Source organism: Lingula anatina, chromosome 2, assembly GCF_051362555.1.
Source record: "Lingula anatina isolate TDL-2025a chromosome 2, LinAna3.0, whole genome shotgun sequence".
Taxonomy (NCBI): domain Eukaryota; kingdom Metazoa; phylum Brachiopoda; class Lingulata; order Lingulida; family Lingulidae; genus Lingula; species Lingula anatina.
In genome coordinates, this window is record NC_141768.1 from 9,249,090 (window position 1) to 9,273,378 (window position 24,289).

Consider the following 24,289-nt stretch of genomic DNA (forward strand, 5'->3'; position numbering starts at 1 on the left):
CATTTGAGGGATATGGTATAGTATCGCCATTTTGTATGTGAAGCGAATATTTTACCATATACAGTACAAAATTGAGCTGAATATTCCCAATGAGGTAGCTGTGATGAGCTAAACTATGGGATCATCGGAGAAGGAGAGGTCATGTGAGATTCTTGGAATCGACCAAAGTACGCCAGAAGGTACGATTTAAGAGATTGCAGACATTTTTCCGGGGTAAACAAACTCGCCGAATTAGGTCAACCCATCAAGTATGTATCGGTATGATGTGCAATTGTGTGTAATTTCTTCGTAAAATTTTAACACGTTTGCTCTCAGGAAGGGAAGATATTAACAGAACAGCACAAATATACTTAATGGCTTCATTGATTTTGCATGTGGTCTTTGCAATCTGTAAATATTGTGTTCATCCGTGACCTGGCGGTGTCACATATCTCACACTGTCAACGATTATGAAAGTCGTTTTAATCCTATAAAACAAATGATTTAATCAAAAAACAGATAACCAATCAATCAGCTGTCTAGTGCATTAATGCATTCGTATTCGAATAATAAGGATTTCTGGATATTCAAAGTTGTAGAATTGTCACTATTGTAAGAACTGTCAGAACAGATAAACCCCACCCCCTTGCCCCTTAAGCTTGGACTTATTCTTGGGATAATAGAAATTGTCATTTTAGTCAGAAGATATGCCAAGCTTATTACTCAGGATATTAGATAGTTTGGGGATAATTGTCCATGAACATATATTGCTTGTTTCTGTACATGTTTCAAGCTGATTGAAATCATGGACATTCTGCTGAAAAAACAACTTGACAATCCAGGTGGCAAAATAAGCACAGTTATGTTGAAGTGATGCCTTTACTCACATTTTTCCATAGGAACTAGCAACTAGGGAAACCTGGTACTTAGTAATATAATTTGAGATACATAATTAAACAGAAAACATATCACAAAACAATCTAATCACTTTCTTATGGTCTAATGTTTGAGATGCAATAATATCTCTAGACATTTCCTATGCAAATCTTTCCTCAGCTTTATAGACTTTTTTTTCTGCACAGACATGCTGAAACTGTCGGTCAGATCGGTCATGTCTGGCAAAATTTATCTGGACCGGTAAAAAATTGGACGTGGTCGGTCCAAAGGACCGACAAGAGTTTTAAGAACCACCATTTTGAATTTATAGTCATCATTCGACATACTTCACTAATAACATTATATAAAGCTCAAAGCATTTTTTCCCTTCCATTTCAAACTGACCACATTCACAAATGAAGTAAGCTACCTAATCGTAGTATCTGTCTCAAACAAATAGGGTGATTTTCGGTCCGGCAAAAATCCATTCGGTCCGGCAAATTTTTCATTACTGCTGGTCCAAATGCCCGGCCATTCTGAAAAGTTTTCAGCATGTCTGCTGCAGTTTAAGGAGAAATACAACTGTGTCTTAGACAATTATATCTCTTAGACACAATTTGATATACAGAGAAAAGAGCACATTTGTTGCCATTTGGAAAGTGCTTGGTAAGTAAGAAAAAATGAACAGAACAGAACAGGGCAAACTTTAGTCTGCTGTTTAAAGGGATAATTACTCTTTGTATGAGATCTATATTTCACAATAAAAACATTGTGAATAACTCATAGAAATATAATATATTCTGTTTTACCACAAAAATGGCAGTTATAGCTATTATTCTGATATCTGAGCTTGTCTTTAGACCACATGACCTCCATTGATGGCTATACTCTGTTAAAATCTCTTAAGAGATTTTAACAAATAACCAAACTTTTTAGAAAAAAAACAGGGACTAACTTTGAATGTAAAAATGGATTCATTAACCATTGTTAAGTATGGGAAAATTGTTGTTTACTCCAGGAAAATTCATTTTTTGGCCGAAATGAAGAGTTATTATCCCTTTAACTTACCAGCGTGGACATTTGCTGATTTTAGTAATTTTTTAATCTGCACCGTGGTTGACTGGGAATGGGAAAGAAGCATTTACAGTGCACTTGTATTTTCTTGACATCTTGTTTTTATCTACTATTTTTTACCATCCCATGATTGTACAGGCCGTACAACTCCTCTACAATGGCAATAAGTTGGATAAGAGAGGAATAAATTGACTCTTCATTGTTAGATATTATAGTCACATGGATTACTGAGTTAATCAGCACTAAGGTAAACCACCACAACTTGACCGAAATTACCCTTTTAGACACATGGTTGTGTACCAAGTAAGTTTTCAGTCAAACCTTGACAGGTAGACAGTGAGCTACCTGGCTGAAGGCCAAAATATAAGATTCTTCACATGCACTGAATGTTTATATATATATAAGTAAATTAAGGGGATAACAACTCTTCATATTAGATTCATATTTCACAATAAATACATTATAAACAACTCATAGAAATATAATAATATATAATATAATAATTCCATTTACCACCGAAACAGCAGTCATTGGAATTATTTTGTTAATAAAAACCAAACTTTTTAGAGGACAAACTCTGCATGTCAGAATGGATTCATTTACCATTGGTAAGTATGGGAAAATGGTGTTTACCCCAGGAAAATCTGTTTTTTTACGAGCAGTTGTTCTCTGTTTTATTTTAGACATTTAGACGTTCTTTGCTGTTTGACGCCAATTTGCCTAAGCACAAATTTTTGTTGCAGTGCACCAATATATGCTAAATTTTTTTTAAAAATTACTCACTGACACTTCCCATAAGAAAGTTATAACAAATTTATTGGCTACTCCAAACTAGCTAACATTTTATGGATAGACAAATAAGGTGTCAGGTGCATCAAGATCACTACAAACATATACTAGAACAGAACGGATGACAGTAAGAATAAAAGATCAAATTCAGATGCTCTGTCTGTCACGTAAAGCACACATCTGTTATGATTAAAGCATGCACAGTCAACAAGTGTGTCGTTTCAGTATCTTCTCAATACGTTTTGAGCAACCACATTGTCTGCTGGAATTTTTAAAAATAATCAATAGATGGTTGATTTCCAAGAGAGGATCCATTGTCAACAAACACTCAGACGTAAACACAACCATAATATACTTTTAAAATGGTGTAGCATTTGCTCAGTGGATAATAACACACATAATATTATAGGGGATAGATGGCTTCAATAAAATGTATGGCCACATGTGAGGGTCCCATGGGGGGAGGGGGTGTGATCACAGTTTATGGGAAACAAAATCATCAGTTCACAAATCACAGTAAATAAAACTTTATCAGTATCTCACCAATAATGTACATCAGAAATCCTGTAAATCCTTGGGTTTAATGACTTTGTTTCATGAATGCCAGAGGATAAAAAAGCATTCTCAAGCATTTGCATTCACAAGTCGCAGGAATGGGGTGTTTTCAGGGATAACATAAATACCCAATTGGACCCTCACACATGGACAAGAACTGCGAAAGACAAAATTTTACAGAAAAATTCCAAGGAGGTGTTCATTCTAATAAAGTAGTATTAACCCTGGATTTAGGTTTTAGGTTGTGGTTTAATCACTAGTGCTTTTTAAATTAAATTAAAATTAAAGTGACAGTATGACCATGTTTCTGTGATTTGACCATCAGGTACACCACTTTTTCTTTCCAGCAAATCCTCTCACCCCCACTCCCAATTCATTTACAGTGGGTCCTAAGGTTAAAACAGTCTCAACATATGAAGTTTTGTGGTTATGGTTGATTACCTCCGCCAAGGAGGTTATGTTTTCACCCCTGTTTGTTTGTCTTTCTGTCTGTCTGTCTGTTTATCATCATCATAACTCAAAAAGTTATGGATGAATTTCAATGAAATTTTCAGGGTAGGTCAGAAATGGGTTAATTTAGAAGTGATTAGTTTTTGGTGGTGATCAGGATCAATAATCAAAAATAAAAAAACTAAGTTATGGACGGATTTTGAAGAAATTTTCAGGAACTGTCAGAAGTGGGCCAAGGAACAGATGATTAGTTTTTGGTGGCGATCTGGATCAATAATCAATCAATAATCAAAAATAAAAAACTAAATCATTATAAAATGAAAATTTAGGGGTGAAACGGCATTAGGTGGAGACTTTGCTGCCTTGGCAGAGGTCTGCGCTCTCGGAGTGCTTTTCTAGTTTCTCATAAGATGTTGAGCCTAGTTTCAAATCAAATACTACTTTACATGGTAACTTGTTGCTGATCACTACAGTCCTAAGTATGTTTTTATGTCATAGATGTCCTTGGAGATTTTATGTCCCTAATGCAACTGTACTGTTGCATAAGCATAGCCGAGTTATTTTTGTTCTTATTTTCTTCATGTTCTAATTAATACTTTGGAACAGAAGCACTGTAAAGCAAATTAGTCTAGGATCCCCTCATACACATCTCAATATTCATATGTCAGTAATTTAATTTGTGCATTGTGTTTGTAACGCATTTGTTATCTGTACGAAGACTGAAATTAGGAATGTGCAAATCTACATAGTGTGTGTGTGTGTGTGTGTGTGTGTGTGTGTGTGTGTATTTTTTTTTTTTACTGCCACAGTGTGTACTGGTGTTTTGTGTTTGTAAATAGTAAAACAGTGCTGATCATGTGGTAGCCTTGCTATACATTGTGAACTTCACCTGGCATAAAACCTGCTTATAAACACAAAATAATGCAAAAAAGATATATATTAATTAACTTTTATTTAATTTTAACTGGAAAACACTGCAACAAGGAAAAAATTAGATGATGTTGGTTTGGCTTTTATACAGATGTTGGTAGTTGCTATACTTGGTTCTAACAGTGAAATATGCTGCAGTAGACCCAGGGCTGAACACATATTTGTATGATCACTGTTGTTGTCAGGGCTACAGGCATTGACTGTCAGCATATTATAATTACATTAGCACTGTGCATCATATAGTAATTTGCATGGAGAGGAAAAAAATGTATATTTCTGGATTAAGTCCCAAATACGTCTGCACATTTTTTTAAAGATCTATGGTACAGAGTTTGACTATTTGACCAATCATTATTGGCTGATTTTGGTGCATTTATTTTATGTCATTTTATAAGATTTGTATTAATTACTGTTTCAGTGTCCTGTCAATGAATGATATAACTCAATACAGATACTGAATAAAAACAGATATATTCTGAAGCATGTACACTAACAATTTGATACCCAAAATGTGAACATGTAATATATGACACTTGTTTAGTATAACCTTCAACTTTTTTATGTTACATTCTTAGTTGACGTAGACATAAATACAGTGTTGCAGGTTGTTTTGACTTTTTTTATGTACAGACACATTTGTGTCTGTACATTTATCCATCACCTGCATCTGTTATTGCTGTTGTGGACTTTCAAGGTTAAAAGGATAAGTGTAAAACAGTTCCATCTTATGTCTTCAATCTTACAGAACTGATGAATACTCTTTAAGTACATCTCAAATTAGAAAATCAGCTTGATCATTTTTCCAAGAGTTATGCTGTTTTTTTCCCTTTTACAGAATATTTTATCCATTGTTATACAAATAAATAAAAACTGATACTTTTTGTTTACAAACTTACAGATATGCTGAATATTGATATTGTTGGTGCTAAGCATTATTTAATTCTGCACTGCCATTGCATCTAAATTGACAAAAACCTTATTTTGGGCACTAACACCATTTTACTAGTAACCATTTAAGGAAAACAATGCAACTTCTTTAACATACAGAAAAGATTTATAGGACTGAACTACAGGTTGAGTTGAAAAACCAGCTTGATTCCATTCTTTTTCTGGAAGTTATGCAGTTATATGGGACATTTTCATTTTTCACATATTGTCATTTTCAATGTGGGACTTTGAACTCCCATGGGCATTAAACAGTTTAGTACTTATATTTTTTGAATGTCCTTGTTAGATAAAGTAGATGATAGCCCTCTAGAACCTCACTGAACTATATTCTGCAGCTGTTATCACAGGTGGTGGTGGTGGTGTCTTCAATACTTACCATTTCACCTCATCTGTACTCTGGCTCATGTTGTGATTAGCTGGGTTGGGTACAACATTGTCTTTCACCAAGCCTAAATATATGCATACATGTGTTGGAACTGGTATTTTCATCTGAAGTAAGGGTTTTAAAGGTTATTTAAATGAATATTTTGTCAGTTTATTGAAAATAATCCTGCATGTAGTGGCAGTGTACACTCTCAGAATCCTAGAGAAAATAGTGCTTATAAAAACTATAATTGATAGAATTTGAATTTTATTATTATATATTATACTTATAAATTATATATTTTATACTTTCATTCAAGAAAGGAAAAAGTGATCATACTAGGTTACTGATTTTTTTTAATGATGTCTATTAAAAACAGGACTGTATGCATTTCTAGTTTTAAGTAAAAACATAATTTCCAGATTATTGATATTTGTAAAGTCTGTATAATATGAATCTCTCATTTAAAATATTATATGATGATTTTAAGTGACTTTTTTCTCTGTTATTCTTGATGTTTTTTGTATGACTATATCATTTTTATGTACAGACACAGATGTGTCTGTACATATTGCCATCACCTGCGTCTGTCGTCGCCGTCCCTGTCGCCGTCGATGTCGCCGTCGCCGTCGCCGTCGCCGTGCACTTTCATCGTTAACACGATAAGTGGAAGACAGTTTTACTTTTTGGCTTTATATTTACAGAGCTGATGAATATTCATAAAATGCAGGTCAAGTTCGAAAATCAGCATGTTTGGGCAATTATTGTAGTATTTATGCTGTGTTTTCACTTTTTAGCATATATGCAACACTGTTAACACATTTCAAGGAAAACCGATAGGCCTGTTGTCATAAAACTCACAGGAGTAATCAATCTTACTAAAACGCAGATCAAGTTCGAAAATCGGCATGATCAGGCCACTATTTTAGTAGTTATGCTGTTTTTTTTCACTTTTCAGCATATGTGCAACACTGTTAACACATTTCAAGGAAAACCGATAGACCTGTTGTCATGAAACTCACAGGAGTAATTAATCTTACTAAAATGCAGGTCAAGTTCGAAAATCAGCATAATCGGGCCATTATTTTATAAGTTATGCTGTTTTTAAACATTTCCTCAGATTCAATTCTTAGGCATGTTAACAGTCTCATTATTTAACTAATAAGATTCGTAAAAGTGTTTGTTTGACATTTCCTGCATCTTTACAACATTGTTAGTTGATTATGTAAAAATGATGGTAAACTTGTTATCATGTATTGTATAATAGAGTTTCAAAAATGGAAATAAACTCATATCATTGCAGTTTGTCAGATTCATTCATTGACTATGTTCAGAAACTCAGAATGGAGGAAATTGGACATTAAACACTGTTCTATTGATATTTTTCCCATCTCATCAATTTTCTTAGTTGATCATATATAAATGGCAGTAAATTGTTAATTTTGTTATATGTTAAAAAATTGTTAAAAATGGGAAAAAAAAACATTTCAGGACAGTGCTGTCTTGTCTACATTTTGGCATTTTCAAGGTGTGACTTTGAAGTTCCTTTGGCCTGAAGACCTTTGCTAGGAACATTTTCTGAATATCCATGATACTAATATTTTATTATTAAAAATTGATGGTAATTATCCTGTTAAACATTATGTAATAGTGCATCAAAATTTGAAGACACCCCTATTTTGGACACTGCTCCCATGATGACCATTTAAGGAAAACCATGTCACTTACTGTTCTCAAACTTACAGGAAGAAACATGGGACTTAAATAAAGCTTCAGTGGGCAATGCAGACTATTTGGTAAATTTTTCTGGCAGTTAATCAGTTTTTTGTGAAAATTTAATTTTTCACATATTGGCATTTTCAAATGTGACTTAGAACCTCCACGGGCTTGAAGACCCATACTAGTCACATTTTCTGAAAATCCATGATACATATATTTTATTATGTACAGACACAGATATGTATGTACATATTGCCATCACCTGTGCCTGTCGTCGCCGTCGTCGATCATGTCGCCGTCACTGTTGCCGTGCACTTTCAGCATTAACACCATAAGTGGAAGACAGTTTTACTTTTTGGCTTTATATTTACAGAGCTGATGAGTATTCATAAAACGCAGGTCAAGTTCAAAAATAAGCATGATCGGGCCATTATTGTAGAAGTTATGCTTTTTTTTCACTTTTCAGCATATATGCAACATCGTTAACACATTTCAATAAAAACAGATAGGCCTGTTCTCATGAAACTCATAGGGGTAATCAATCTTACTAAAACGCAGGTCAAGTTCGAAAATCGGCATGATCAGGCCACTATTTTAGTAGTTATGCTGTTTTTTTTCACTTTTCAGCATATGTGCAACACTGTTAACACATTTCAAGGAAAACCGATAGACCTGTTGTCATGAAACTCACAGTGGTAATCAATCTTACTAAAACGTAGGTCAAGTTCGAAAATCAGCATAATCGGGCCATTATTTTATAAGTCATGCTGTTTTTTCACATTTCCTCAGATTCAATTCTTAGGCATGTTAACAGTCTCATTATTTAACTAATAAGATTCGTAAAAGTGTTTGTTTGACATTTCCTGCATCTTTACAACATTGTTAGTTGATTATGTAAAAATGATGGTAAACTTGTTATCATGTATTGTATAATAGAGTTTCAAAAATGGAAATAAACTCATATCATTGCAGTTTGTCAGATTCATTCATTGACTATGTTCAGAAACTCAGAATGGAGGAAATTGGACATTAAACACTGTTCTATTGATATTTTTCCCATCTCATCAATTTTCTTAGTTGATCATATATAAATGGCAGTAAATTGTTGATTTTGTTATATGTTAAAAAATTGTTAAAAATGAAAAAAAAAACACATTTCAGGACAGTGCTGTCTTGTCTACATTTTGGCATTTTCAAGGTGTGACTTTGAAGTTCCTTTGGCCTAAAGACCTTTGCTAGGAACATTTTCTGAATATCCATGATACTAATATTTTATTATTAAAAATTGATGGTAATTATCCTGTTAAACATTATGTAATAGTGCATCAAAATTTGAAGACACCCCTATTTTGGACACTGCTCCCATGATGACCATTTAAGGAAAACCATGTCACTTACTGTTCTCAAACTTACAGGAAGAAACATGGGACTTAAATAAAGCTTCAGTGGGCAATGCAGACTATTTGGTAAATTTTTCTGGCAGTTAATCAGTTTTTTGTGAAAATTTAATTTTTCACATATTGGCATTTTCAAGGTGTGACTTAGAACCTCCACGAGCTTGAAGACCCATGCTAATCACATTTTCTGAAAATCCACGATACGGATCTTTTATTATTAAAAACTGATGGTCATTATGCTGTTAAGCATTATGTAATATTGCATTAAAATAGAAGAAAACACAATTTTGGGTGCTGCTGCCATGATGACCATTATGGGAAAACCATGTTACTTATGATTGTCAAACTTTGAAAAAAGAAACAAAGGACTAAAATGCAGCCTGAGTTGGAAAAGCAGTCTAATTGGCTTCTTTTTCTGGAAGTTATACATTTTAGTGAAATATTCATTTTTATCATGTTGGCATATTCATTGTGGGACTCGAAGCTCCCATGGACATGAAGCCAAATGGTAATCAAATTTTCTACATGTCCATGCTATTTATAGTCAATAATCAAAAATTGGTGATAATTATTCTGTAATTTATTATGTAATGTTACATCAAAATTGACAAAAATCTTTTTGCACTGCTACTACAAACATTATGAAAAGAAAACTATGTTACTTATTATTATTTTCAACTTACAAGTATGATTTGTAGGATTGGCATGCAGTTCAAATTAGAAAGCCAGCTCAAATGGGTTATCATTTATTATTGAATTTAAGCAGTTTTATGTGAAATTTTCATTTTTCTCATTCTGGCATTTTCAAAGTGTGAACTTAAACTCCCATGGGCCTGAAGCCTTACGCTTGTTACACATTTCACTTACATTGGTATTACCTGTTGAGCATAATTAAAATTTGATGTTGAATTTGCAGTTAAGCATAATGTACTTTTGCATCAGAATTGACAGTAGCCTGTTTTGTGTATTGTTATTGTCTGCTTTTGTCTGTACATTTGACAGCTTTGCTGCCTTGTTTTACAAATATATTTAATAATGACATCATTCCATTTCGTATTGCCTCTTCAAACAACTATAACACTGCCATTCGATAACAGCCACAGTGTCATGGCTAGTATACAATATGTGATGTCACGGTACTAATTTTTTTGGAGAAACAAAATGCCCCAACACACAGCAGCATCATAATTTGAACAGTAGATTCTCATTCTTCAATAAATTATAACTCACAGTACAAACTTTCAGGTTGATTTTACATGTATTTTGTTAGCAGACAGATATTTATTTTCATAGAGTTATTTTATGCAGGATAATATCATTCGTATACATTCTGAACGAAAACATTACTGATGTTTATTTTATTTCCCAAACGGCATTTATTTAATTCAAACTCTTTACAATATAGCTTATCCAATATAACAATTTAAATCTAGTGACCCCTTGCCACGGCCTTTGCTCGCTCGTCACATGCAAGGGATTTTACGCAACACAAAGGTATTCGCGATATAGTTGCTCTATCAAGCAGTTAAATTATCGTTTTGTTGTTGCATTCTCCCTAAATTATTTCTTTTTACACGACTGGTTCTTTTCTCATGATTGATTGACTTGCGAGAGAACGTCTATTTATAACCTATGGTCTGTCTGTGTGTCGCTCCTCGTCTCGCCATTGGCTGATTAGTGCAGTGTTCAAGGCAGGGACGTTACATGCCCAGCTAAACTGTGATAATGCAGCACAATGTTCCTTTTCTCTCTTGCCAAGTTGTGACTTTGTGATCTCAGGGATATCTAGTCATTCCATACAACCTTCGGGGTAAGTTTCAGCTGTTTTAAAGTCCTAATGAAGCGGACGATCAGACGGGAGAGGTTGTTGTTTTGTTGCACAGATAGGTGACCTTTTTCTCCGCAGTCCACCATATTGAAAATGTGCCTGGATATCTCGTAAGGGAAACTGTATTGGTTGAGGAATTGTACGGCTCCGTGAGTTCAATTGATGTGTAAATTTTGTAAATCTTTTTCCAAGTACTCAAACACCAAGTCTTGTACGTTTGTCGCTGTGGGAATTGAGTGAGTGCGTCGTTTGGTCACGTTTTTGATGTACCTGTCTAATCTTTGCATTCGAAAAAGATATCAGCTTTTGGTTAAATAGCTTATATGGAATTATAATCTCGCTCAGAGCGCGAAATGACAGATGTTGAACAACTATCCCTTTGTATTTGTTGTCTGCAATAAGATATTTCTATATTAAAATAGTTATTTTTACAGATGAAGACTACTGTGTCTTAATTTGATTGGGCTATCAGCCGCCATATTGACCTAGATTTTAAGCGAGTTTGCCTTTTTTTTTATTATGATGCTATCATTCGCCAAGGAAAGAATTAGAGGAATGTTTATCAGTGGTTATCTCACAATATGATATTAACATATTGTTTTGCTGAAAGGTAGATTTATGTTATGAATATTTAATACTATTGTCATATTGAATATTATTAACTGATATATATAAATCAATGGGTAAGTCAGCGACAGATTGCTGTTTTTAAAGCATTGCTCATTGACACTTGAAGGTAGAACTGTTTAAATAATGGTAACGTGCACTATGTTCATGGGTTTATATTTAGAAGCACACACAGAAAGGATTTACTGCAGTGCTTTGGAAACTTGGCAGTTTTCCTAGTGATATGATTGAACTAAATAAAGGTGTGGGTAACCATGAATCACACAGGTTTTTTTTATTTATTGAGAACGTAAATGTGGTGAAGAGATGTAGCTTGCACTGTTTCAAAATTATGTTTGTTATTTACACAACTGATTGAAAAAGGTATGGTGAAAACCTTATTTTCATCTGTTTGACAACTAGAATTAATTTAGAATCATAGATCTATCAATTTCTGACTCAGCACATAGCATTTTAGTTTAAATGTAATCACTTATCATGTGATAAACTGCTGAATGATTTTTTCTTTTTCTGTCTTTGTTTAATTCAGTTATTTAAGCTTCCAATTTTGTTTTAGAACCTGTAGCTAAGATATTGTAGACATTTTAACATAGTTAACTGACAAAAATAAATGTAAAATCAAAGCTCTTTTGTTATATTGTTGGTCCTACAGTTCTTGTGGGTATATTTATATAGGTTCTTGATCTGGAAAGAAAGTATTTACCAAGCCTAATACAACACAGTGTAAGATTTAAGTAGAATGTATCCAAGGACCTGTATTGGTCTAAGAATTTAGGCAGGTAAGTTGTCTACATGTAATAACTTCTTGATGAACTTCACAATCCAGAGGTCAGTAGTTGAAGGAATGGCAGAATTTAAAAAGTAAAGGGACTTCCTAATTTTCCCAGATTGTAATGACGATTTTGGAGTGGGGGGGGGGGGGGGGGGGATCAAGGAGGTTTGTTAGTCAGAGAAAGGTACTCCTGGAATTTTTTTCTTTTTTTCATGGGGGTGGGGTGTCTTTATACTGCACATCTTTAGTTATAAGGATGCATCGCACTAATTTATTCTCCTCCCAGGCCCTTATGATTTACATTCTTTTTCCAGTTGATATCCAAAGAGCATATCGCCATCTTGCCCTCCAGTACCACCCTGACAGATGTAATAATGCAAACGTAAGTATCAGGAAAATATTGCTAAAGGCTATTTAATGATTTAGCACCAAATATCTACTCAAGCTAAGGAGTCTTTAGTGAAAGTTTTGCAAGCTGGCATTAAGACAGACCTTTTGGTTAATATTTAAAAATATTTTTTTCTTCTTTGAATTTATATTGCAAAACTATATCCATTGCAGTTAAGTTTGGCTTCTGACTTACACTGCACTTCAGCACATCTTTTTGTCCGAGTCATTTTGTGACTGTGCTAATGAAGGTTATTGTAAATAATTGTAAATAATGATTTGTCAACCACTAAGAATGTATCACAGCTCCCATATAAACTAAGCATCAAGCGGATGACCTGGATTGATATTCTCAGCTGCTGTATTCATATTGTTAAAAAATCAATAACTGTGGAAAAGCCAGCTTGATAACAGCTTACTGCATATAGTGTTAACTGATGGCCCTGCAACAGATTGCATACGGTGCCTTAGTCTGATCATCACCTGTGAGAGGAAATTGTTTGGCGTGGTATATTAATTTTTTTTTTAATCAAATATGGGGGTGATTGAAAGCAGAAGTGTGAATTTAATTTAATCTTATTTCTGAATTGCAAGATTAATTTAAGTAAAGTATATTGAGAAGGTGTGAAGATAAAGGTCTGTTATTCAAAAACTAGTTGAATATCAAAGGTGGTGATTTGGCATAGTTAAAGTTTTGAAAATGTTTGAAAATTTGTGAAATACTTGACCCATGAGGAAATATTCATACAAACAAAACTACAAAATAAATTTCAAAATATTAGAAGTGATACTCACGACCAAGAACTGGGCTTTCAACCATTACCCAAAGCCTTGATCACTTCGACACAAGATGTTGATGTTGTTATTTAACAGGAATTGGAGAAGTGCTGCCCAATCAGTCGAATGATATATTTTAATATCATTTATTTAAATATAAGATTTATATTCATATTGTTACCACAAAATATTGTGTGTGTACTTATAATTTGAAAAGTGTTATTGAAAAGGAGAAAAGGTTTTAAATCTGGTTGACTTGGTGAAAAGCATGAGAGAGGTCTGTTGTTTAACAAATATTTAACTGGTTTAAATCTTTTTTATGTAGAATATGTTGTGTATTAAAATGAACCCCAAATGATCAATGTAATGTTTTTTCCAGGATTTTGCCAAATTTCAGTTGATTACGACTGCCTACAAACAACTTTCCCCTGGTAAGCCATTTTGATTTTAAGCCAAAATAAACAGTCCATTTAGGAACAGATAGAGTGGGTCACTTTTGAATGTCGATATCGTTGAACTGATTGAAGTTTTTTTATATTATTCAGGAGAAATTTTTGTACTTTGCTTTGTTTAAAATGATTTTTGTCTTTTTTCTTTAGATCTTGAAAGTCTGTCCGATCCTGAACAGGTAGGGTTTTTTTTCTCTATTATAGCTACTAGTTACATTTCTACAAGGCATTTTATCTTATCCACATCCCTAAGCCTAGGTCCCAACTACGTTTTGGACGCACGGTTTTTGGGTTCCTTGCATCCGGCTAGGACGTAGCTAGATCGCAGGGAAAAAATCAAGTAAATAGTGAAAAGTTTCTACGTGCTGTTTGCGTCCTCCAAAAGTCACATGATGGACGTGCTCCTCACGGACTAACTCCCACATTTTCCCCATTTTATTTGGCCGTAGACCACAGGTAGCAGCCCGTACATTTGGTTTGGACCTAGGCTTTACTCAAGTTTGTTACTCTCACTGGTGTTGGGAGCATTTCCACAACTTATGGTTGTTTATCTGCATTTTTATGAGGAAAATATTTATCTAACTGTTTTCATATTGTTCAAGTAGAATAGTCATAAATAAGAGTGAAATAATAAGTTTATGTCAACCCAGCTACTAGAAATAAAAATGTCCATTTCAATCCTGCATTGTGAACCAATATTTTCTCTGTGTTTCATACTCTAAATGTTGTCCATTTACTTTGCTTTTAGATTTTCTTTACTGTGTTCAAAGATGTGCTTTTATACGAAGATGATGGAGGTAGGTTTAAATTGTTATTTTGTTTTGATCTACAAAGTTTTTCTTTTGTATTTGTATCAGTGTTTAATAATAATTACATTTAAATAAATTTTCTGAATGGCATAGACTTTTATTGTGCAAATATTCATGTGTTGAATGTACTGATATGAGATGTGTTTGTTTGGTGCAAGCATTAGTTTAATACAGATCTGCAGATTTTGTTTGGCTAGTCTAGTCCCAAATATTTATCAAAAAAAAAAAAAACATACATACATACATACGAGTATGTATTCATTAACTGCATGAAAGTTTTTTTTTCCTTTTTCTAGATTACGGTCTTTATGCATTTTTCTCAAGTAGTCAAATACTAGGTGAGTAGAATGGCTATTTCTCTTTGTAAGAAAGTTTTCAATAATAGGACAGCTTTGTTCTTAAGAACAGGATATTTATGTACATTGGTGTACAATGATAGGATGGCTGTGTACTTAAACGGGCATACAAAGTGGTTTTAGTTAGATATTATTCACAAAAACAGTCACATCATCAAACACTCTAAACAAACAAGATCTATTTCGAATTTAATGTCTAACACACGCCCAGTATGTAGAAATAAAAAACTAAAAATTAAATCAACATCCCGCAATTGAAACACTCCTTGCGTGTCACGTGAGCCAGACACTAGCCGAATGCGCAGGCGTACCACGTGACTGCCCTAATTTAGCAAGTCAATGTAGCGGACAATGCGAAGAAAAAACTTTAAAGCACATAAGAGGGTTAAAAAAAAAAGACAAAACTTATCTGAATAAAAGTAGGATTATAATAGAGAGGGCAATGGAATGTCAACAGAGGTAAATAAGACATTAAACATTTGGAGACCTTGCACTGAGACAACATCGAATGATGCAATGGTCACACTGGTTAGGATGCCCTGATAGTATTATATAGTAGTAAAAGGTGTACACGCAGTGAATGAATTGTGCGCGCGAAACCCGTTTTCAAAGACAGCAGAGCGTAAAACTGAATGTGAAGAATGGACAAAATAAGATGTTGAAATCGCGTTTTGTTGAATAATATACACATCAAATGGTGATGATTATTTAAGTATACAATTTAAGACACCATTCTTATATCATCTCAACAACTATGACAGCACCCTCCCTTGGTTTGTATGCCCCCTTAAGTGCAGGATATCTATAAAAACCCTGGAGTATTGTCAGGATTTTAAAATGGCTTTTCCAGAGTGCATTTCTTTACTTCCTCTCCCCTTTTCTCCCTGAGTACAAGTCACCTATTCAAAGAATTTTAGCAAGCCTTCGTAGAGGCTGGGCAACTTGCTCGCTTAGCACTTGATATACATTATAAATTGGGAGGGAAACGTTATTTTGTATTTGACTTCTTTCTTTATTTTTTGGTCAATTTTCTGTCTTACCAGGTGCTTCAAAGTCCTCTGCGGATGAGATGTACATAGAAGATGATGAGGATTCAGATACAGGAGAAAAAGATTTTGAAAAATTTGCAGAGATTGTAAAGGTAAGTACTGTGGATTTCATGTTGTATCAATGGCCAAAGGTGAAATTTTTTAAAACAGTTGATTAGTGTATGTTGCATGACACTTTTTCCATTTAGTTACGTATTGAGAACAGATGAGGTAATAGTTATTTTTGTTTGTTTGTTTTTAAAGAGGAGCAGCTGCATATGTTTGAACAAGTGGTAGTGTTTTAGATTTGCTGTATCAGTAGGTTAAAAAATACAAGGATAGATATATGAAACGTTTTTCTGACTGTATTCTTGCCAAAGTTATGTAAGCGACAAATTACCTTATTTTTCTACAAAAATAAAAGATTGTGTTGATATTGAAAAACCATTGTGGTTAATCCATAACTTGTGCTTCTGCAAGTGCATTCTGATAACTTTAAAATTTGCGATAGGTTACAGTGTGAGTCACCAAGTTGTATGGTCAGAAGGCTGGTACTTAACTGAAGTACATACCACTTCCATGATAAGTGATGGAATTGAGTATACATGGATAATAGAGATGTTGCAGCAGAGGACAGCACTCAAGATGATGTTTTTATAGCCAATTTTAGTGTCTGTTCTTTTCCCTTTCTATATCTGTGCAGTTTCTCTTTAATTTTTATGTTTTTGGAAAAAGGTTAGATTGATGTGTTCCATTTGAGGGTTGAATGGCTGCTTAATTAGATGGAGCTATTGATACTTATGAAGTCGACTATATTTAGGAATTAGTTTGATGTCTTAGTATTTATATTACTTGGGACCTATTTTCAATGCCAAGTTTAAAAAAAAGGCAACCCTTGCTTTTACTAAGTAATGAACATGCAGGGATAATAGTTGTGAAGCGGTTATCTTCACTTATCAGTCCTTGAACACAAATATTTGTTGCAGTTTGAGAAACTCCAGTTCCTTGTCTTGTTTTCATGTCTTTTCATCCCAGTAGAAAAGTTACTAGAGATGTCATTGGTGGGTTTTAGGGTGCATAAAAGCTTCAGGTTGTACATAGTTGGGAGGAAGACCCGGACTTTTTAACCCCAGATTTGCTACTGTGTGCGTTTATTCCAAATTTGGAATCTTGGGGTTGGGGGGGGGGGGGGGGGGGGGGGGGGGGGGGGGGGGGGGGGGGGGGGGGGGGGGGGGGGGGGGGGGGGGCTGTCATCTTTACAGCCTATTGTAAGGTGTCTTTCACATTTACAGAATTGCCGTTTAAAAGGGAAACCTGTGCCTGAAGGCTTCACAGATGAGAGAATAGAGGAGTTAAGAGAGATTCTTATCAAAGAAAAAGAAGCGTACAAAAACGACGGAGCTCAGAATCCGTCTCTGACCAAAATCAAACAACCAAATCAAGTGCCTCTTGTAAAGGTGAGAAATGGTTATTATTTTGTCTGGATTTTTATAAGGGATTGGATAGGATATTGTTTTTGTGAATTTTATGTACTTATGTGTACTACTGAAGAGAGTAAATAATTGGTGCCCATAAATTGATATACTTGGGGTTATCTTTTCTTCAAAACTGATAGGCATGCTTCTTAACTGAGAGATGGTTGAGGTCTGATAGATGTTTTCAGACATCATTTTCGAAATTCTGAAGTGCTGAAATGTATTAATTGACTGAAAAACTTTTTTAGAATATTAACTGACTTATAAGATGAGTGAAATTATTATTATTTTTTTTTGGGGGGGGGGGGGTGACAAAATGAAAAATGCTACAATCCGTTTATTTGGTCTTCATTTTTTTAAAAGCAAAAGCCAAAGTCGAAGAAGCAGAAAGAAAAAGAAGCTTGGAGGCGGGAGAAGGTAAGTGAAGTTAATTTAATTGATAAAAAATGTCCCATTTGTTAAGGGAGGCGGGAGTTACAGCAGATGTAATAAAAATTTTTGACATTTTATTTCCAGTGAATTTTTTAATGTTCATTGCAGGAAATGGAAAATATCGCTTATGCGATACAAGAAAGAAATAAACAAGAGGAAGAACGTGCAGAGAAAAAGAAGATAGTAAGTACAAAAATATTGTTTTTGAAATTAGCCGATGTATGTTATGTTTGACCTTATTCAGACTTGTGGAAAAGTTACTTGTTTTTAAGGGACATTTAAAGTTGGTTCTTTTTGTTTCTTATATTAGGCAGAATTAGAAAAACAGCGCCGCCTTGAAGAAGAAAGAGCTCGCCAATTAGCAGAGGATAAAAAAAGAAGAGAGCAGTAAGTTACCAACCTCTGATTGTCAAAAAAGGGATAGATTTGTTTAGGTGCTGCATTGAGATATGGTCTTGACAGGCAATATATCTATCATATAATTCAAGTATTTTGTTTAAAAAGGGTGAAGTGTATTTAATTATCTCAATTGGTCAAATTACAGAGAAGAGCGTGAGCGCAGAGAGCGTGAGGAGGAAGAAGTGCGTAAGAAGGCTGAAGAAGAGAAGCGTAAAAAAGAGGACAAGAAGAAAGCTGCAGAAGCAGCTAAACAGAAGGTAGGCCATTTTCATTGCAAATTACGCCGTATTGTTGTTATGTGATTATTTTCTCACCTTTTTTCAAAACTGCCTGCTTCTGAGCCCCACTAGAAATGACCTTAAAGGGATAATAACTCTTCGTATGAGACCTATATTTCACGATAAAAACCTTGTGAATAACTCATAAAAATATAATATATTCTGTTTTACCACAAAAACAGCAGTTATAGCTTTTATTCTGATATTTGAACTTGTCTTTAGACCACGTGACCTCCATTGATGTCTATACTCTGTTAAAATCTCTTAAGAGATTTTAACAAAAAAACAAACTTTTTAGAAAAAAACCAGGGACTAACTTTGAATGTAAAAATGGATTCAATAACCATTGGTAAGTATGGAAAAATTGTTGTTTACTCCAGGAAAATTCATTTTTTGGCCGAAACGAAGAGTTATTATTGCTTTAAACATGGCTGTAAAATTGATGAATTTAAAAAAAGGGTAAGCAAAGTCATAAAATTCATGAGTCTACAGTAAAACTGAAATATATTTTTGTACAGCAAATAGTTGACCAAAAAGCCAAAGAGGAGGAAGAAAAAAAGAAGGCTACAGCTGCCAAGCAGAAGAACCAAGCACAGCAGCAACAGCAAGCATCCACCCAGCAGCAACTGCAGCAGCAGCAACAAAGACAGTATCAGCTGCCGCCTCGGTTTGCTCAAAAACAGCAGCAGAAGAATAAGATGCAAACAGTGCCACCTGGTGGCCAGAATTGTGGTAAGTTTAAAATTAAAGTGATGACAGAGTATTAAATTAAATTCAGTTATGCTTAATATTCTAATTGCTTCATTTGCCTAAAGAAGGGTTCAACATTATCATATATATATATATATATATATATATATATATTTTTTTTTTTTTTTTTTTTTTTTTTTTTTTTTTTTTAAATGACTTAGCTGATCTTTTGACTGTTTAGTGTTAATTATTGGAATGTTTCAATTTGCAGATACAGAAAGTCAGGAAATTGGTACATGGCAAAACCCAGAGGGTGACTCTGCCAATCCTATTCTTACTTGGGGTAATCAGGCCTCTGCCAGCAGCAGTGGTAGTAGTGATATTATTGTGGATAGTCGGGACAAAGAGCAGTGGCCATCCATTGGTGACCAGTCTGAATCTGCATCTGAGGCAGGTGACGACAACGCATCTGTCCATTCGGGATCTGTGATATCTAGCTCAAGCAATCCAGGACCAGACGGGGGTCAAGGTCAAGGGTCAAGTGCCATTCAAGGTCAAAGTGCTTCCAGTGATTGGGGAGCCAACTCTTCTGACAATAAATTAGACTCAACAACATCCTGGGGAACTAGTAGTCTCTCTCCAGGAGGTGCCAACAACTCAAACTCATCATCTGTTTCGTGGGGGGAATCCATTCCCTCCCAAGCTGTGAACCAAGGACATAATATGCAAGCCAATAATAATAACCCAAACTCCCCCATTGAGTGGGGTAGTTCCCAGCAGAATTCCATGCCAGCACAAGGCACAGAGCATGGACCAACAAACCAAGGTGCTCAAAGTAGTAATGGTAGCAGAAACTCTCCTGCCACCACTGCCAACTCATGGGGAGGTATTTCTTCTTCAAGTCGTCCGTCTAGTGTCCAGAGCCTGGGGGATGTTGCAACCAACAGCAAGGCAGATATGAAACAAGGAGCTTCACAATGGGGGATGATGGTGCCACAAGAGTCCTCTGCTAGCAACAATCAAGGAGATAGTAATGGCAAGGTTGGTGAAATCAAACGGGGAAATGATATGCGAGGAACTAGTCAATGGGGAATGACAACCCAGGGCTCCTCAAGCTCCAGCTCCTCCAGCAGTGGCAGCCAGTGGGGAAACGTGTCAAAAGATGAGAAAAGTTCCATGAGAGGAGGATCAGGTTGGGGTAGTCCCAGCCCAACGCCTAGTCCAAGTACCAATACAGGAGACTGGGGCAAGTCTGCATCCAGTGTCCAGCAGCCAAACAGTTTACAGTCCATGTGGGGAGATCCCACAAACAGTGAGAGCTCTCAGTGGGGTGGGGGCAGTCACTGGGGGCCAGCTCCAGGGAGTTCCCAGAGAAGTGATAGTGGCAGCAGTGGCAATAGTTCCGGCAATCAGCGTAGTGCCAAAAGAATTGGATCATGGGGTTCAGGAGGGGGTTCAGTTGGTCAGACTGGAAGCTGGGCCAACAGCAATTCAAGTGGCAGGGATTGGGGAGAGTCCCAATCAGGCCAACAGTCTCAATGGGGGAACAATGGTGCCAGTCAGTGGGGCAGCAGCAGTGTAGGGCAATCACAAACAGCCGGGTCAGGATGGGGTGATGCCACCGGCACTTCCCAGCAACAGAACAATCCAGGCGAAGGATGGGGTAGTGGAACAGCCACTCAGAACAATGGGTCAGACCAGTGGGGGAGGCAGCCTACGACCAATCAGAAGGACCCTTCTCAGCTCAACCCAAACAACCCCCAGGGACAGTGGGGAAATGTTCCGTCACCCACCAACTGGGGAAGTGCATCGACACAAGACAACTCCCAGAGCCAGTGGGGTAATATGCCAGTGCAGAACAATGTAGCAACTAATCAGTGGGGTAATGGTGCCCCTCAGCATGGAAACAGTTCACAGGGGGCATCCTGGGCTGGAACTTCACCAGGACCCACCTCACCCGCAGCATGGGGTAGCGGGAGCTCGTACGCCAAAGTTCTGAGCCACAATCTTCCACAGCCCCCACCGTCTCAGCAAAAGCCTGCCAAATCAGCATTTGAGGAAGAAATAAGCCGCCAAGTTGATAGCCATGAAGGGTGGGGCATGCGTCCTGTTTCTCAAGACACTAACTGGGATGCAAAGACCTCCCCAGAACCAAAGCGTAAAGCACGTCCAGAAGATGACTCTGTGTGGCGCCAAGAAGTGAATAATGGTACAGCCATATGGGAGTCTGTGAAAAATACATCAGGGAAACCTGCCTTCGAAGAAAAGCCTGTTGTGAGAAATGATAATTCCATTACCTGGTCTGGACCTCCAGCCCAGCAGGCACCGCCTCCTCGCAATGACACCAGTGCCTGGGGTGGGGATGCAACTACAGATGGCATGTCCTGGGGAGGAGCTGGACCTGCCAAGGAGAGATCTTGGCCCAGTGGGGCAAACAATCCTCCTGCAGCTGCTAATACAGCCGCCACGCCAAGCAATTGGAACAAACCCCCACCCACCAACAATGCCAGCTGGGGTGGCCAGGAACCGCGTCCTCTGCCAACACAGTGGGCTGGGGCTACCAACAACTCTGCTCCACAAGATGGATGGGGCGGAAGTGGATCTGCACCAAGAAGTTCCCAATCTTCTGCTAGAGGATCGACCTCCTCTTCTGGATGGGGAGATGATGTGAAGCCAGCTACTGCTGGGAAGTCTACTGGTGGAACTGGATGGGGAGCACCATCCCCTCCTACCAATCGCAAGTCCACAACGGATGTGGATGATGGTACTGCTTTCTGGGGTGATCCTACTCAGCCTACACAATCAAAACCCCAGAACTGGAGTACCCCGAGTACTCCCAATACTCCAATCACTCCTTCAACTAATCCAGTGTTCCCAGGCCAGAGACCTAAATCTGGTGATATGGGGGGTGCCATGTGGGGCCAAGGACCCCCACCCCCCAATATGCCTACCTCTGGAGGTTGGGGAGATGCTGCTAATCCAATAGCCAACAAAAGTGAGGAGGTCTCTTCCATGTGGCCTGGTCCTTCTCAGGTAGATATTGCATGAAAATTATGTTATATTTTTATGTCAGCTTATGCATTTCTAAAATATAATGGCTTACGTTTTTTGAGGATGTCCAATGTGGTAAATTGTGCCTGATCATCCCTGTTGAATTCATTAGAGCATACTGCTTATTACAATTCCAGAGCTCCAGCGGTTGGGGTGATTCATCTGCCAGTCAGTGGCCGGTAGGTGGTGCTAAGCCAAAGACCCCGTCTACAAGTGGCTGGGAAAGTGATAGCATGCAGTGGAATGCACCAGGGCCTCGTAAGGTAGGCGATCATACTGGTTTGCAGGGTGATCAAACAAGCAGGCGTTTGCTGAATGGGTACAGTGGACCTGGAAATGACTGGAATCACCACAGGGTAAGAGAAAACATAAACTGCATGACAAGGGGTTCAACTGAATATCACTTTCCTTGGTTGTTCAAATATACTGTCTATGGCAGTTAAAAGGTAATTTTTTTAAACAGTCAAAAATCTGTACGTCATGCACTTTGTGATTCTATCAAATCTAACCAATATGAAGTAATTGCTGTGTTGTGAAGTGTACATAATGGACTTGGGTCAGAATGGATACAGAGATATTTCTAGGGAAGTACATTGAAAATTGATGTTTGAATAAATAAAGTCGATATTTGTCATCAGAGTTCCACATCTGTATCCAATCTTGGCTCTTCATTAAGATGCAGGAAACAAGGTTGTTTTGAACATTCTGTTCTCTGCTTCCTAATGGTGAGAGTAAAGTATAGGTCAGAAAGGCTGAAACCACAATCAGATGCAAAGCAGCAAAGGCAAGCCACATTTTTTCTCTTGTTTCAAACCTAACCTGGTGTGGGCTTGTTACTAGAGTGGTGTGTGCAGTGCTTGTGTAGCAACTAAATCATCCCCCCCTCCCAACTAATTTGATTGTCAGTATTAATTATGCGGGAGCCATTGCTCACTGTTATCATGATGGGATAATAAATCTCAAGTATAGACCATCCTTATTATTCAAGGTCACATCATTATATGTAATGTAGTTGGCTTTTGAAAAATGGTTTTTGAAAAATAAGTGAATAAGCCATTTTTTGGACACTCAAAGAAAGATATATCTTGTGTCCCATTGTTTAAATTTTGAATAAATATGTGTAGCTGCACTTTACATGCATTTCTTCACTTTCAGACCAGTGAATCCAGCTGGAATGATGAGAACTGGGCTGAGACTGAGGTTGGTGAGTGGGACTCTGCCCAGGAAAACTCCACCTGGAACAGTGCACAAGGATGGACTAACAGAAATGGTGCAAAGAAAATCACTGGAATGCCCTTCTACAACAAAAACTCAGCCATTGTAAGTAGCAGATTGTTCTCGATGCAAAGTAGGCTTCTAGTTGGCTCTAAAAAGTATGAGGAATTGGGCATCAATGAGATAAATAATTTTCAGTTAGGATGAATCTATGTTGTAAGACTTGATTTTACATGTGGACCTTTCTTCCAGGGTGCTAAATTGAGTAGTCTTAACATGAATCCTCAACAGCCTCAGATGCGTAGCAGGCTGCTTCAACAGCTGACTGAAATGGGATTCAAGGTAACATGCTTTTCCTTTACTATTTGCATTACAACTTTAATGATGGAAAAATGTGTTATGATATGTAACATTATGAACTGGGAAAAACAAGGTATTTTCAGCTTGGCCTTAACAATTCTAATTTGCCCTTGTGTTGTTTTTCATTACAGAAAGAAGATGCACAAAATGCTTTAATAAGCAATAACATGAATCTTGAAAGTGCCATTGGTAAGTGTAATGAACTTATCTTGTACATTAAGTTGTTATAGTGGTATCATCCTATATTGTTGTCTCATTTAGTCATTCTGTTGTTG

General features: G+C 36.6%; 2 protein-coding genes across 2 annotated transcripts in view; both read left to right on the top strand.

The window, feature by feature from the left end:
* Positions 1-18,521, top strand: LOC106177785 (uncharacterized). The gene is made up of 11 exons (XM_087004978.1): positions 1-179; positions 12,623-12,690; positions 13,852-13,903; positions 14,072-14,100; positions 14,670-14,718; positions 15,027-15,068; positions 16,130-16,227; positions 17,407-17,571; positions 17,953-18,006; positions 18,130-18,204; positions 18,332-18,521. The coding sequence occupies exons 1-11, from the start codon at positions 116-118 to the stop codon at positions 18,410-18,412; spliced, it is 777 nt and encodes a 258-aa protein (XP_086861104.1). The 5' UTR covers positions 1-115; the 3' UTR covers positions 18,413-18,521.
* LOC147763378 (trinucleotide repeat-containing gene 6C protein-like) overlaps positions 18,471-24,289 on the top strand; it is a 9,793-nt gene continuing 3,974 nt past the window's right edge. Inside the window, exons 1-8 of the mRNA XM_087007283.1 lie at positions 18,471-18,483; positions 18,568-18,677; positions 19,217-19,430; positions 19,660-22,421; positions 22,577-22,795; positions 23,595-23,759; positions 23,907-23,996; positions 24,146-24,203. Coding sequence (XP_086863409.1) covers positions 18,471-18,483; positions 18,568-18,677; positions 19,217-19,430; positions 19,660-22,421; positions 22,577-22,795; positions 23,595-23,759; positions 23,907-23,996; positions 24,146-24,203 — 3,631 coding nt within the window. The remainder of the gene's footprint in view (positions 18,484-18,567; positions 18,678-19,216; positions 19,431-19,659; positions 22,422-22,576; positions 22,796-23,594; positions 23,760-23,906; positions 23,997-24,145; positions 24,204-24,289) is intronic.